Genomic DNA, 14,492 nt, shown 5'->3' with positions numbered 1-14,492 from the left:
GCCCTTTTTAGGTAGCAAAGCTAGTTCTGCTTTTCCAGCCATACTCCTGGCCTCTCATGGATGACATCTCTGCAGTATGTACCATATGTCCTGCTAAGAAGGCGCGGGACCAGATGTTTCCTTTGACTCAGGACTCCCATAAAGCAACTTACTTGAATTAGTTTTATTTTGATCTTGGGAATTCTGTAATTCCTTTTTCTTTCTGTGGGGAAACGACCTCCTAAACATTAGATGTTTTCTCACACATGTTTAAGAAACCAACTAATAACACAACTGCATTGTTTACCAATATTGTTCTACTATTAAGGTATTTTTGTAATAAAAAATGAATGCTTTTATAAATGCATCTAGATCTGCTTCCTCTGAATATATTTAGGTTTATGTAGCACTTACAATACTTCCAGTTTATATTCTGATTAACTTCAGAAAATACAAGTCAGCAATTAACACAATTTTTAAAAGCACCCACTCTTGATACCTTACTTAAAAAAAAAAAGTAAGTTCTTAAAATTTGATTGGTACTTGTTTGATTCATTGCTGTACACTTTTTTAATCTTAAAAAAAAATCAGGAAACAATAAAATGCAAACAGGTTGTTCCAATTCAGCTGTGGGCTTTGCAATTATCATCAAATCTGCAGTGTGATGGATATACTATAAAGCAGATTATTTAAGGTATTAAATATATTAGCCATAAGAGATGCCTTTATCTACTACATGAGCACTTATGTCAAGATTTCACAATGAATCTGCAGAGCTTCATTAAGGCACAGACCAAAACACTTAATTTGGAATTAAACGTGAAGCCAGAGAGAAAATAAGTCCAATGCGTCTAAAAAAAAACTAAGTTGTTTGCATGTGCTGCATCAAACTTTTGGCTTTTGCAGCCTTATGCTGTATAAACTGTGGAGCAGGACGCAGAGGGTTTGGGAAAATATTGTTTTTATATGGCTGGTAAATGCCAATGATCTGTATCTTAAGTAGCACCCCACAGTAGGAGGTCTCTTCCCATTTCGTTCTGTGGAGTCTCTCTCTATTATGCAGTGTTACCCAGGGAGGGGGGCTGTGAGAGAAGAAAAACAAACCAAGAATTTGCAAGCACAGTTCTAGCCTTCTATCAAGCAGAAAGCCAGCACACAGACTTCTGAACACAAGGAGGCTTGTAGGTTTATGAATGGGGGATTGAAATTTGATTATTTTTTATTACAATCCAAACAACTGTCCTTTAAATGGAGTTTTTTCTATTTAAAAAAAAAAAAAGGCTTTCCAGAAGTCTGCTGGTTTCATCATTCTGGAATATAAATGGATCATATCGGTAGAAAGAGAAAAGAGGTTCAGAGTGGAGTTTTTTTGATGTTATGTAAAATAAAGGAACCCAGAAAATACCCTACTGTCTACTCAGCTTCACGCTACCCTCCAAAAAGATTAGTTCCTGGAATTCAGCAACCATATTCAAAATAAAATGTGATCCAAAGAGGATGCTCCCTTCTGCTCTACCAAGCAAGCAGCTTAGTGTATCCTAAAAAGCTTAACAAGAACAGTACATGAAAAAAGCTTCACGTACAGAAGCAAAGCTGTAAATCCAAAATACAACCCCAGGGTGGGGGACCAGGCTGGTGGGTGTGCTGGAGTGGAGAGCTCCTGGCTGGAGATGTGTCCGTCTGTGAGGAACTGCACACAAAGAGGACAAGAGAATGCCAACTCGGGAAAGCACCTAAGTCTGTGCTTACTCCTGTCCCTATTCAAAGCTGCATATAATCATGTGCTTAAGTCTCCATGACTTCATTCGGACCTGAGAACGTATTTACATCCGTGGGGTTGTGCTGAGGAGGCCAAGGTTGGAGATGGGAAAAACTATTCTCCAGCCACCTTAAGAGCAGCTTAGTGCAAATACTCTGGGGAAATAAAAATAGCTTGGAGAAAGCTAGAGCACTCCATTAGATCCATTATAGCCAACCTTCAAGAACAGCAGTGCTCAGTGCCGAGCCTCACCTAATCCCCTTCCCCCAAAACACTGGCTTTAGAGGTGAAACTATGGTGAAGTTTGCTTTGGTTTTTTTTTAAATCATATAGCAACATTCAGAGGGCTTTTGTGCACCAGTACCCTTCTGCACTGCCCCTTCTCAGTACACGGTGGCACTGATATCCTGAAGCATGAACTGTGCTATTCAACACACACAAAAAAAGAAAAGAAACAGCCTGCAAAGAGTTTTGTCAGCTACACCCTTGAGTTTTGTCAGCTACATTGACAATTACTGGTCAAGATCAGCTGTTCTCAGCTTATTTTGATATTTGCTGCCTCTAATTCTAACCTGATGAAAGTCTTCCTTGAAAGCTTGCCTACTTTTATTAATAGATACAGTAAAATAAACCTAACACTATCATCCCCCAGCCATGGTGGCTTCACAAGATACTCCCCTGCTCCTAGGTGATTCTCAGAAGTGCTAAGTTTTTAATCAGTGGAAAAGTAGATGCTCAGGTCTCCTGAAAAGCTTGAGTACTGAGGTTCCATGAGAGACAGAAAATTACTTTTCTCATCAAACGACGAGACAATCATAAATAATGTTCTGTGGTTTTCTGACTCTAAACTATACTGCTAGAGAACCTCATTCCTGTTTCTGCACCAAATTCATGTTAAATAAAGTGGCTTAAGATTTTTGGCTAGTGCCCAGCTGCCAATCCTCCTTGGTTTCTTTCACAAAATTAGAAAAGTTAAAGGACTGGGGGGAGGGAAATCATTCATGGGAAACGTAATAGCAATATGAAAAGAACTAAAGGAGAGGTCAGGCCCCTTATAGATCATTGAATAGAATCCAGAAGGCAACTCTTTTATATCTTTAAATAGATGTAGTACACCCCTCTTGGATGAGGCTTTTGTTGGTTGCCAAGCATTAAGTGTTGTAGTAAGAACACGTTATTAAAAGGGGATTTAATATTCAGAAACTCAAACTCTCTAGTTCAGAGTTGCCCCATAATTCCCAGGATGTGAAATATATACAGCCTTAAGCAATTATATTTAAAAAACAGCCTTATTCTTAAAAGTGCAAGTGTTGAAAGCAGCATATTTTTACTACACCTAGTTCACTGCATCCTAATTCAGAGTTATAAACTTTTATAACAAAGAAACCAGAAATAAAAGAAAAAAAAAAGTTGATTAAATTCAGTTTATTCCCTTTTTAAAAACAAAACCCTAGCCTCACTGTCATTGTCGTGGCATTAGGGGTAACTCCATAGTGAGGCCACATTTGATTTTTCAAACAAGAATTTAAATGTCTTTGTTTACAGCTGTGCTGTACCTAACAATGGCCAGAGCCAGGGACCAGAAGCAGCTGAGCTGCAGCCTGGGCTCACTTACAAACGAGGTCTCCAAACTCCTCACTGTTGGAAGAAGGGGCTAAAGATGATGTGTACAAAAAAAGTACAAGGTATTGCCAATACTGAGGAGCTACATGAGGAGCTACTGAGGAGCTACATTCAGTCACCGCTAACAAAAATACGATGATGTGTACAAAAAAAGTACAAGATATTGCCAATACTGAGGAGCTACATTCAGTCTCCGCTAACAAAAATATACAAAAGAGATGATATCACAGTCTCATTTAGCAAAAGACTTAGATGATAGAAATCCTTGTGTGGTACACCCAGAAAAAAAACCCAATGAAACTCAACCATTATTGCATGTTCAATAACTGATGGACCACAGCAGTATGTCAAGCAACTCACCTTCGCTCTCCCACATGCACTCCCAAGCTCCTTCAGTACAGAGTACTTGTACATCACTATGATTTGCAGTACCTCTGCTGAAAGGGTGCCCAGGCCTTGGCACTAGAACACTGCCTACCTTCACCCTCATTAATTGAATCTACCCCTGCAAAACCATCTTCTGACAATTTCACAGACCTAGGTTTAATTCCTCTAGTAAAATGCTTTTGCAAATTATCTACCTGTGTGGATTGTCCTCCCTTTTTTCAGCACATATGTGTTAGTTCCATTAATGACTATTAATTGATAGCATATAGGAATCCTTCTTACATCTGTCTTTCTTACTAATAGGGTGAACAAACAAAAACACACATGCAGGAGGACAGATAGACCACCACCAAAATCAGGAAAATGGTTTTTCCACCCAAACAACATATCACATCTACGATTGTTCCATTCTTGTTTCCTTCCTACTGTGCTGTTTGCTGTATTTGCCTCTCCTTCCCGTCATACACGCAGCATTATGGAGCTCTTCTCTCGCATCACAGCTTTGCAGGAAGGAAAACACATTTCCCTTCTGGAAACATCCACCTCCACAACCTAGAGCATTCAGATCCAGTTTCATTTTCTCTGGTGACTCCAACCCACTAAGGGACAATAATTGGGAAAGAAGTTTTGGCCTGCAAGCAGGGTTTAAAACTACCACATCAGCTTCTTGAAGTTCACCCCTGCCTGGTGCTGGCTGCAGAGAACCCCCAGCCCACCACGCAGGCTTTTGCGCGTGTAAATGCACTGGCTGCTCGCTCCCCATGCCTCAAGTTGCTGAGATAATGCTCTGAAGGTATCTGAAGCAATTAACACACACACACAGAGCCCACATAAGCTGTGCATCTCCCTGGGAAACCCTCAGCAAAGCCCAGCATCCACCGCTGCCCAGCATGGAGCCAACCACAAGAAGCCACCCGGACCCCCGAGGCCTCCGCAGCAGCAGCGCGGCCGCAGAGCCACGTGCCTGCGAGCCCCTAACCCCCTCCCCATTCCTTGAACTCTGCTTCTCCAACTGTCAGCAGCATTTGATTGAGTTGCAACCGCCGGCACTGCCGCAGCCGTGCCAGGATGCAGCGGGTGCGCTGGAGCCACCGAGCCGACCTCTCGCTGTGAGCTTGCTGTAGATCTGCGAGTTCACTTCCTTGTCGCGCATGTAGCATCTGATCTCCTCTGCGGCCTCGCGGATGACGGTAACAGCAAGCACAAATCCCTGAAAGGAGCACAGGGGGGAAACAGAATGGATGAAAAGGTCAGGAAAAAATCACATCTGCCTCTAATAAGAGCAATATTTACCCTTACCAACACCAACAGTCTGCATTTCCTTACTCTAGCTTCTCTCACTAAATCACTGTAGGGATAGGTGCTGCCGTGGAGAACGCCCAACAGCACACTGACAACAGACTTGCTGCTTAAAACAAAAAAATATGGTTGTTTCTCAGCTTTCCGGTGATGCTCTGCCAGCACATCCCCAAGCAAAGCTTTGTAAGGTTTATCTGAGGAGTATAAATAACACACCTCATCTCACTTCACCGGTGAGTCTCAAGTCTGAGAGGGGTTACACAAAAGAGACAGGATCCCTCAAGTCTCAGTACTGCCTCCACCACAGAAGCCATCACAGTTATCTCACCAAATCTGGGAGATTTCTTTATACAGAAGTCTATATAGAAATTTATATAACCCCTTTTTTATATATGCAGATATACAGATATAGAACATGTCTATTCATGTATATGCTACATGTAGGTTGAGTACACACTCAACCTACACAAATAAGCACTCTAAGTATGTTAATGTGAACTACTCATAATTACACATTTGTCTAATTAGGGTTTCAACCCTACTTTACTGTGGCTATGAGCAGGCATTTCATTTCCTCTTGTCATGAGGAAAATGCCCACATTACATCCTTCACTATAAAATGATAAAAAATAATGCAAACAATTCTTTATGGAACTAGTACCGCAAAGCCATTTTTTTATTAGGCACTATGCAGCTCAGACTCACTGAGTAGTTAAAACACTCCTCATACATTACAGGAGAAAAATTAACTTCTTACAACCCGTGCTCTTGAAAATTGCAACCACGTACTGATTGTCAATAAGAAACTTCTTTGTTTTAAGGGGCAGGGTGATATTAGGAACTGCATTACCTGAAAAACACATTAAAATACCTTAAAATATCTGTAAAAACCCACCCACCCAAACAGGACATTTTACCAGCGGGTTGCAATTTTCAGCTTTAAGTAACTTCAGTTTTAGAAGGAATGGCTATGCACACACCACCAAAACCTTGTGTGTGCAAGTTGCTAAGGTGGGCCCAAAGAACTTGTGAACCTCGGCTCAACAACCACCTTGGGAAAGTCTGGCTGTGGAGCATTGCTAACACTACGCAACACAGTGACAATTCAAATCCTCACTTTTTTTTTTAACAAAGGAAAATAATGAAGAATGACTTAAGAGCTAAGACTGAAGGAGAGCAGTTGGTTTAATTATTAAAATACTGAGGTACACTTCACCTGCAGCTGTCACAATCCTATAACAAAACTAAATAGTCCCTAATTCTACAACACACATATGCATCTAAATGCATGATCTAGATTGCATTTCAATACTGATATTAACGTAGTATGTTTCTGCAGTATTTAAAAATGCAGACACATGAGGAGACCCAAGAACGGGCAATTATTTTTTTAAAAGATGTCTGTATTCAATCTTGTATTTACAAACATTGAAAGTAACAAGCCATTAATACAACATTTTCATAGAAGCGTTTCACCCCCCAGCATTCTGTTTTGCACCACCGTGAAAGATCTCTTTCCCATAACCAACAAATCAAGAAAAGAGTGAACATTTCTATTTACAAGCAGCATTTGTGCATTTAGCTAGGAATTCTTATCATCTTTCCAAAGTAAAATAAAAAAGCAACAGTTATTTTCAACTTATGTTTCAGCTGTTTGAAGAGCCTTCAAATAATCATCCCAAAATATTCCCACATGTGCCGACTCCCTGTGTCATCTCATATGTCATTCCAACCCCAACACTCATATTAGCAGCCAGTAATGAACAAAGACCTTTCTTATCCTGCTTTCTGGCAGCTCATATGCCAAATTCTAATTGCTCACCTAGCACAGACAAATCATAACCGCCTTTGCAGAACCCAGAAAGAGAGATCCCCTGTGTGCATGTATACTTCATTTAACAAAACCAGAGTTCGATTTATACAGCAAATGCACACACTCGAGAGATCCAGACTTTAATACAAACAGAATTTTAGCAGCAATGTCCCAAAGCTGCCCCCTTCACTTTTTTCTGGCTTTTACCAGGGATTTCACTGTACTGAAAGTCTAAAAGGCAGGAAAAAATTCCTTTGCCCCTTTTCAGATCCCTCAGAGCCATGAATTTTTACCACCACCACCATTTCACAAATCAGTATGCAAGCAGTGTCTTAGAAAGATCCCTGTGCTTTTTCAATCAATTTTCAGTTGGTTTTGTGTCATTTCTTAAAAGTAAAAAGAATGTCTATGTTTGGGTATTTTAAAAACTCAGGTAGACGAGCTAAACCAACCCAAGTTTAAAGACAGCCCTGCTTTAAGCAGTTGGACCAGATGTCCCTCTGAACCAAAATTACTTGACAATACTGTGAGCTAAAGGGCAGCAGAGAAGCTATTCACATCGAAAGAGAAATAATTGTTTTACTGGGATAAAAGAAAAAAAAAAGGTACCTATACTTAAGGACTTTAACTGGCTCATACAGTGCATTTTAGAGATTTAAGCAGCCTATTCTATGCAAGTATTCCTCTTTCTATCCTTTGAGAGCACTGGAGTTTCTGCTTCAAAACTGATTATTTCCTTTGACCGCAGGTGAAACGCATGGCTATCAAAAGAAAAGGGTAAATAATACACAGGAAGGAGAGTATCTATCTACACCTCGAGCGAAGGTAAATGAGTGTGTGAATTATGTCTTTATCGATTTACTTTTATATTGCGAGAGGTTTGTGGAGGGGGGTGTCTCAAGTTTTTTTTATTTGGATTTTACAATGTGGTTAAACTATGAAGCAGCCTGTTGACCTATCCCAAGGCCGCAGGTCAAACTGTCTGGCAGGGGAGCATAATTTGCTGTCATTGCGCTCATGGCCACTCATTAAGGTCACTTTTGAAAGGACCCTTCAGTCCTTCACTGCAGCTGCCAGGCTGGTCGGGACTCCCACAACCACTGGCCCTTGCGTGATCGCCCTGGGAGGGCACGACACCCCACGCCGACCCTCCATGAGCACACCCTGCAGTCAGATGCAGTCGTGAACAACACACACATAGCCAGGGAATATATTTGCTCTGGTCTCCATTTGTTTCCCTCATGTTCTTCACAAAGCCCTGCTGCCCTTGCAGTCACCACAGCCAGTAGCGAGAGCTCTGGGCCTGTTATGATGAACAAGTTGTGTGCAGAGTCCTTACATCTCTGCTAAACTTCTACAAAATAAAGATTAGGGCCAGAACAGGCATCTACACCACAGCATGTATGGAGCAAGCCTGAAGAAGTAAGATAACAAAATGACTTAAGGTGCAAACTTACATCCTAGAGAAAAAGCAGCACAAGGAATTTTGTCAAACACTGAAACTTTCATGAATAAATAAGCCTTAAATGACCTACCAGGGGAACCCAGTATGTGTAAAGTGCGCCAAGCCTCATTTCAACGACAAATTGAGAGCAGGCCAGAAGCAAGAAATAAAGGTTGAAGAAGTATTTGAACTGGTTAAACAACACCTAAAAAAAAAGAAAAACGGAGGGAGGAGATTAATGGAGTTCAGAAGTTATGCATATTGAACTAACCACCAGAAACATGCTCCTCTAGTGTCTAAATACTGAATTAGGGCAGTCCAAGTAATCCTGGGCACTCGGGAGACATCAGTGTCCGGTCTGCCACTGCCTTAAGGCAGCTTTTGCAGGAGGCCCACCAGAAGACAACCAAACATAATTATCTCCTCTGGCTCCAGGTTCTGCACCCATCTACTGTCAAACCACTGAAATTGCAGAAAGTGTTGGTGCAGCATGATGAAAAGCTGCTTTCTTCACACTTACCCCAGGGAGAAACGTAAAAAAGTTGTATTTCTGATTGTTGATCACATTGCGAGGGTATCTCTGGTCTCTCTTCTCTGGATGGCCAAGCCAAACAGTACGAGGCCTTGGGTCTCTCCTCCCACAGCATCTTAAGCACTCGCAACACCTATAGGAGCAATATTAATTAATTAAGGAGTTAATTTTTAACAGGTTTCTATGGCTCCCTCCCCCACCAAGACCCCCTCTGCCAGCCAGGCAGAACAGCTGAGCATCACTTCTTCATCTGTCACTCACCACCTCTCATCTGTCAATTATCCACTGTATTACGAGCATCTTGAAACCCAAAGCTTGACTTTCTACCAAATACAGACACTCCACCTGTTACAGCCACTGCAGAATTGCCTTGCAGTCTGCTGAGCTATGAGCAAATGTCTTGTGTGGTGATGGAGCTGTTACCAAAACATCACGCAACCACATGTTCAAAGCTGGGCAGGCCTGCAGCAGTGCTAGAAATGTGACTACAGCAAGGGCTGGGGAGAATCCTCGATGTGCTTTCAAGAAAAAAATGCATGGAGAAACATGGACCAAGCTCATCACTGCACTGAGTCAGTGCCAGCTCCTAGGACAGCTTCCACCTCCTGTGAACAGAAGGGCTCCAGGAAGCAAGGAGGTGTGGGGTACCAGCAGAAAGGTCACCTTGCGCTGATCCTGGGTTGCAGGTTTTATGCCAGAAAGAGAGAGCAACAGCTGTTATTATTTCTTCTGTTTCCTTGTTGCTACGTGGAAATTCCCTCAACAAAAGGGGTCTTTCCCATTTACAAACTGAACTTAAACAGAGATGCATGTATGCAAAGTGATCCCATACGTCCTAAAAAAAGGAAGAGACGGCGACAGAGATCCTCTTCCTTCCCTAATACCTCAACTTCATAGAAACATATACCTTTGAATAGAAGGGTTTTGTATTTACATATTCAAACTTTTGCACTTGAAAATAGTCTTGCCGAGGAATAATCCTCTACAATCCTCTAAAAATGAAAGCTTAAGAGGAGACCGAAAATAGATACTAAATGATTAATGATTTTATTTTGACACAGTATTACAGTCATTAGCTCTGTTTATGTTGAAGGAAAATTGTATATTAACTACTAATGAATAACACACATTCTCATCAACTGCTAACGCACAATGTAGACCCAGCCACACAGCCTCGGTTTGTTACTTTAGCTGCAGCGATGCAAATTTTCAGCTCCTCGGTGACAGTCCCGCTGCAGCACCACCATGGAGGCTGTGGGTCTGAGCAGGCCACACCAACACCTGGACCCAACACCACAAAGCTGAGCTGCCAGAAAAACCGCCACAGGGATTTAAGTTCATCCTAGTTCAATCAGATTAGTCAAATGGAACCTCTCATCTAATTTTTGGCTGCATTTTTGTCTACTTTGTCAGCAGTATCTGTTCTTGTTCCATCAAATATTGTCACGTTTCAAATATCCGGGACAACAATTAATTTTTATACCTTGCAAAGCTAGTTTTCAAAGATTTTTTTAAAATAAATAAAATACGAAACCCATTGGCATGCTCATTTTTCACTTTTTAACTCGGGCTTATACTAAAGCCATTTATTTAACATAATTTCTGGCCTTTGCTAGAAGTTACACAGGAATTCAAGAAAGCCACCATCAACTTCACTAAAACTGATATGGTTACTAAAGGATCCCCTCTTCCCCCTGGGATTTCAAGTCCAGGCCATGAGACATGAGCTAAGCTCGCTCTCTCAGCCCTTGTTTAAACCACCAGTACACAACACCTCACCGAGGTCCCTCCAGCAGCCCTGGCCCGGCTGGCACCCCGACCTCTCCCCACTGCTGCTGGGAACCTCTGGACTCAGAGTCAATAAATAAAACCCATCAATGGTACATGGTGCCCATACTTGAAACTACCCAAGTAAAAATCTCCTTCGGCCCATAGTTGGGTGTCACACATAACCAAACCGTACTCTCCATTTTGGAAACCACTGGGCTGCCTACCAACGTCATGCTAGACACTGCTTTTCTCAACTAAAAGACCCCGGAATGAGGTGACAGGAAAGATTTACTCTCTAGTAAAACACAGAGGATAACAGGGTAATTCATTAAGCAATGGTAACACCAGAGAACCCCCGAGATGCCGCACAGGGCCTTTGACCCGGCCGCTGCAGCCAGTGAAAACTCAGCTCTCATGCAGATGGTAGCGAATAAAACCTTGCCCTGCTCGACATACCAATTCCTTACCTGAAGCAACAAATCAGAGAGAACATTGGTTACTTTATGGGAGATACAAGGACTTATCAGTGACCCCTCTTGTACCTTGAAAAAGCCCCTGTTCAAAATTGCAGCATTATACCCTCCCAAACCCCCAAAGGGTTCTTCTTCTGTTGTCACTGCTTCTTACTGAAAGCCAATCTCTTCCCAACCCTCCTTGCTCCTTTAAAATCAGCCCTATTGAATTTCACTGACATTTAGGAAAGCCAGGATCAGCTGGACTGATAACCAAAAGCCTAAGAGCTCTCACAAACAACTTTCCAGAAACCACCGCAAAGATCTGCTCTGGAATCACAGCATTCTGCCACAGAAGTTCCCTTCAAAACCCACCTAACTGAAAGAAATAACTGTTTAAGGAAGGACACAAAGCATTCGGCTCTTGAAGCCACTGTCTTGCCAGAGGACACACACAGCATGTTCACAACTCACCACACAGAGGGTGATTTCCTACAAAGATACCACTTGTTTGTTTTATACCCTTCCGGGTACAAATAGCAGCAAGAAGTGTTAGCAATTAAGTCAGTTCCTTCACTAGATATGAGAAATAAAAATCAACTTTGCTTCCAGAGGTGAAGAAAAGGTGCTGCCTTGTGATTCAGTGCTCCATAAGCAGGCATAGACATGAACTTCACAAGGCTGCCTTGGAAGAGAATTTCCCACAAGCTCTTAAAACTAGACAAAAAAAGGTTTGCATAATCATATTACTTTGACATTATTCTATTTCATGAAGAGTGGCAGATGAGCCCTGAAAAGGTGGATTTTCTCTAGTCTGTGCTCAAGAACAACCTAAGCTATAAGCATACAGGTGGCACCCAAAGACAGGAGAGGTTTTCTCACTCAAAACAGCTTTCAGACCAAAATGCTGACAAGGTAGCAGAGCACTGTGCTTCAGTACCCAAGCATCGGTACTGAAGGAACACAAGATCATAATTTTTGGACAGTGTCAAACGGTCTCTTATCAGCTCCATGCAAGTCAGAATCATAGACTCATGGAATGGTTTGGGTTGGAAGGGACCTTAAAGATCATCCAGTTCCACCCCCCCTGCCATGGGCAGGGACACCTTCCACTAGACCAGGTTGCTCCAAGCCTCATCCAGCCTGGCCTTGGACACTTCCAGGGATCGGGCATCCACAGTTTCTCCAGGCAACCTGTCCCAGTGCTTCACCACCTTCTCTGTGAAGAACTTCTTCCTGACACCTTATCTGTATCTCCTCAATTTCAATTTAAACCCATTACCCCTTGTCCTGTCACTACAGGCGCTTATAAAAAGTCCCCCTCCATGTACTAGGAGGTGATATAAGGTCTCCCCAGAGCCTTCTCTTCTCCAGGCTGAACAAGCCCAATTCTCTCAGCTTTTCATCATAGCAGAGGTGCTCCAGCCCTCTGATCATCTTCGTGGCCTCCTCTGGACTCGCTCCAACCAGCCTATATCCTTCTGATGTTGAAGGTTCCACAGCTGGACACAGTGAAACTCTCCATTCCAAAACCATAGTACCTGTAAGGTACCTCAGTTTCAATAACAACCCCATTGCTTTCACCTACACATTTATCACTGACCATGTAGAATTCAACTTTATCAAAGCCTCTGAAGTTATCAACTCTGACTCACAAGCTATTAATTGGCTGAAGAAGAGAAAATTAGGAGAAGGCAGGAAAATCTGACACAAATAAACACAGTGGTAAACAGTTCAAACCCCTGATAGCAATGAACACCCAGATCAAATTACCGGAATAAAATAACTGGAGATGCTTTACTGTTCAAGTACATATAAGAGGCATCAGACTTCCTACAGACTTGCAGCATCACTACTGCCATCTCTGCTGACCTTCAGACTGGGATGTTGCCCGTTATTCTGGACTGGTAACATTGCTACGACCACGGACTTCCATCTTTGACTATTCCCTAGATAGTACCATAAGACCATAGTTAACATAAGTACCCTAAATGTAACCCACCTTAAAAAAGTTACATTTGTCCCTGAAACTATCATTTTGTCAAATCTACCAACTTCTTTTTCCCCCTAGTTAAAAAAACCTAATTAGTAGATCTCTCTTCCCCACATGGTTGTGTGTAATATCCACATCTGAAAGGCAGTTATCAACTAAAGCCAAACGGTAAAGTTGGTGTCAAACACTCAAATTCATAAACTCTACTTCAGAAGTGTATTTACTAGCCTGATAGCTTTTAATTGCAGTTTTCTTTTGTGTTTGCAGGTGAAGACCTAAGATAAAGAGTAATTTGTATTCCAAATATATTTTAATGGAAAACAGTGAAAACTTCATGATGGAGGAAAACCACACAAGATTAGCTATGACTCCATGTTTTAATGGCTCTGAATTCAGAATGACCTCTATGATACAAGTCCAAATAAGAGGCTTTGCCCAAGGGAGCAAACCTGGTGTCCACACACCCCATTTCATCACCACATGCTTCCCAGTTACACAGTCGGTCGGTCCTTGTAATCAGACATCTGAAACTAGTTACCTTTGTTTATTTTTTAGGCTGGGCCTCTTCTAGGGATTGTACTCAACAGCAAAAATACCTACTCACCTATATCATAATATTTACAATAGGATAAGGCCCAAAGAGAGTACTACTATAACTGAATATATTTTTTACTTGTGTTGGGAATGACTTTTTTTTTCTCTTTTACAAAGTAAAATTCACCAAAATCTCCAAAGCAGACTTCCAGACATTTTACTAAGTCTGATGACTTATCAGAATTTTTTCTTCATGAACATATAAAGAAAATGGCAAACGAACCCCACACGCTAATCAGAACATTTTACCTTAAGAGTAGAGCACTCTGTCCAACTGTTAGATGCAAATGCTTTTGACTTTCTCGTTTCCAAATAACTATGAATTCCCTCGTCTGTGAGTGCTAACACCTAGCACTGCAAAATTGCTTACACTTGTGTGGTTCCAGATGAGACAGCAGTCCCCACTGACAGCACCTCCCAAGGCAGGGAAGTCAAAGGCAATTGCACAAAAGAGAAATTACCTAAAATTTAGCACATCTTCTGCAATTAAAGCTGTGACCTCTCACAGCATCCCCACCACAATGATATGTGTTGCTGCAAGAATTTTAATTTACAAATACTGTGTTACTATAAGGTTTGAGAATCAACCTAAAAATAATGCAGTTCCAAGTATAAACCAGAAAAGGCATGAAGGAATCTGCTATGTAAAAATAACAATTTCCTGCCTGGCTAGAGTCACAGTTTTCGCAACCTACTGAATTACAGGGAAAGCAAACTGAAAACCTAATTAGACAAAAGAAAAACTTCCTGCCTAGCAAGTTTTGGAAGGCAATTATCAGTAGTATCAATGCTCAAGTAAAGAATATCTGGCATTTTTATGAAGAAGTCAACTACACGGCCTTTTAGC

The 14,492-nt window shown here is 41.6% G+C and overlaps 1 protein-coding gene across 1 annotated transcript in view; it reads right to left on the bottom strand.

Annotated features, from left to right (window-relative positions):
• The window catches only part of ATP9A (ATPase, class II, type 9A), a 49,284-nt gene extending 38,445 nt beyond the window's left edge, over positions 1–10,839 (bottom strand). The window contains exons 1-5 of the mRNA XM_010146791.1: positions 10,744–10,839; positions 9,988–10,142; positions 8,825–8,969; positions 8,396–8,509; positions 4,850–4,958 (exon numbers count right to left, since the gene is read on the bottom strand). Of these exons, the coding sequence (XP_010145093.1) occupies positions 4,850–4,958; positions 8,396–8,509; positions 8,825–8,969; positions 9,988–10,142; positions 10,744–10,839 (619 nt within the window). The remainder of the gene's footprint in view (positions 1–4,849; positions 4,959–8,395; positions 8,510–8,824; positions 8,970–9,987; positions 10,143–10,743) is intronic.
• Between the last annotated feature and the right edge of the window lie 3,653 nt (positions 10,840–14,492).

Source organism: Eurypyga helias, unplaced genomic scaffold (genome assembly GCF_000690775.1).
Source record: "Eurypyga helias isolate BGI_N326 unplaced genomic scaffold, ASM69077v1 scaffold18242, whole genome shotgun sequence".
In the NCBI taxonomy this organism is placed as follows: domain Eukaryota; kingdom Metazoa; phylum Chordata; class Aves; order Eurypygiformes; family Eurypygidae; genus Eurypyga; species Eurypyga helias.
The sequence above is the reverse complement of the archived record's forward strand: the minus strand, read 5'-3'. Positions and strand labels throughout refer to the sequence as shown.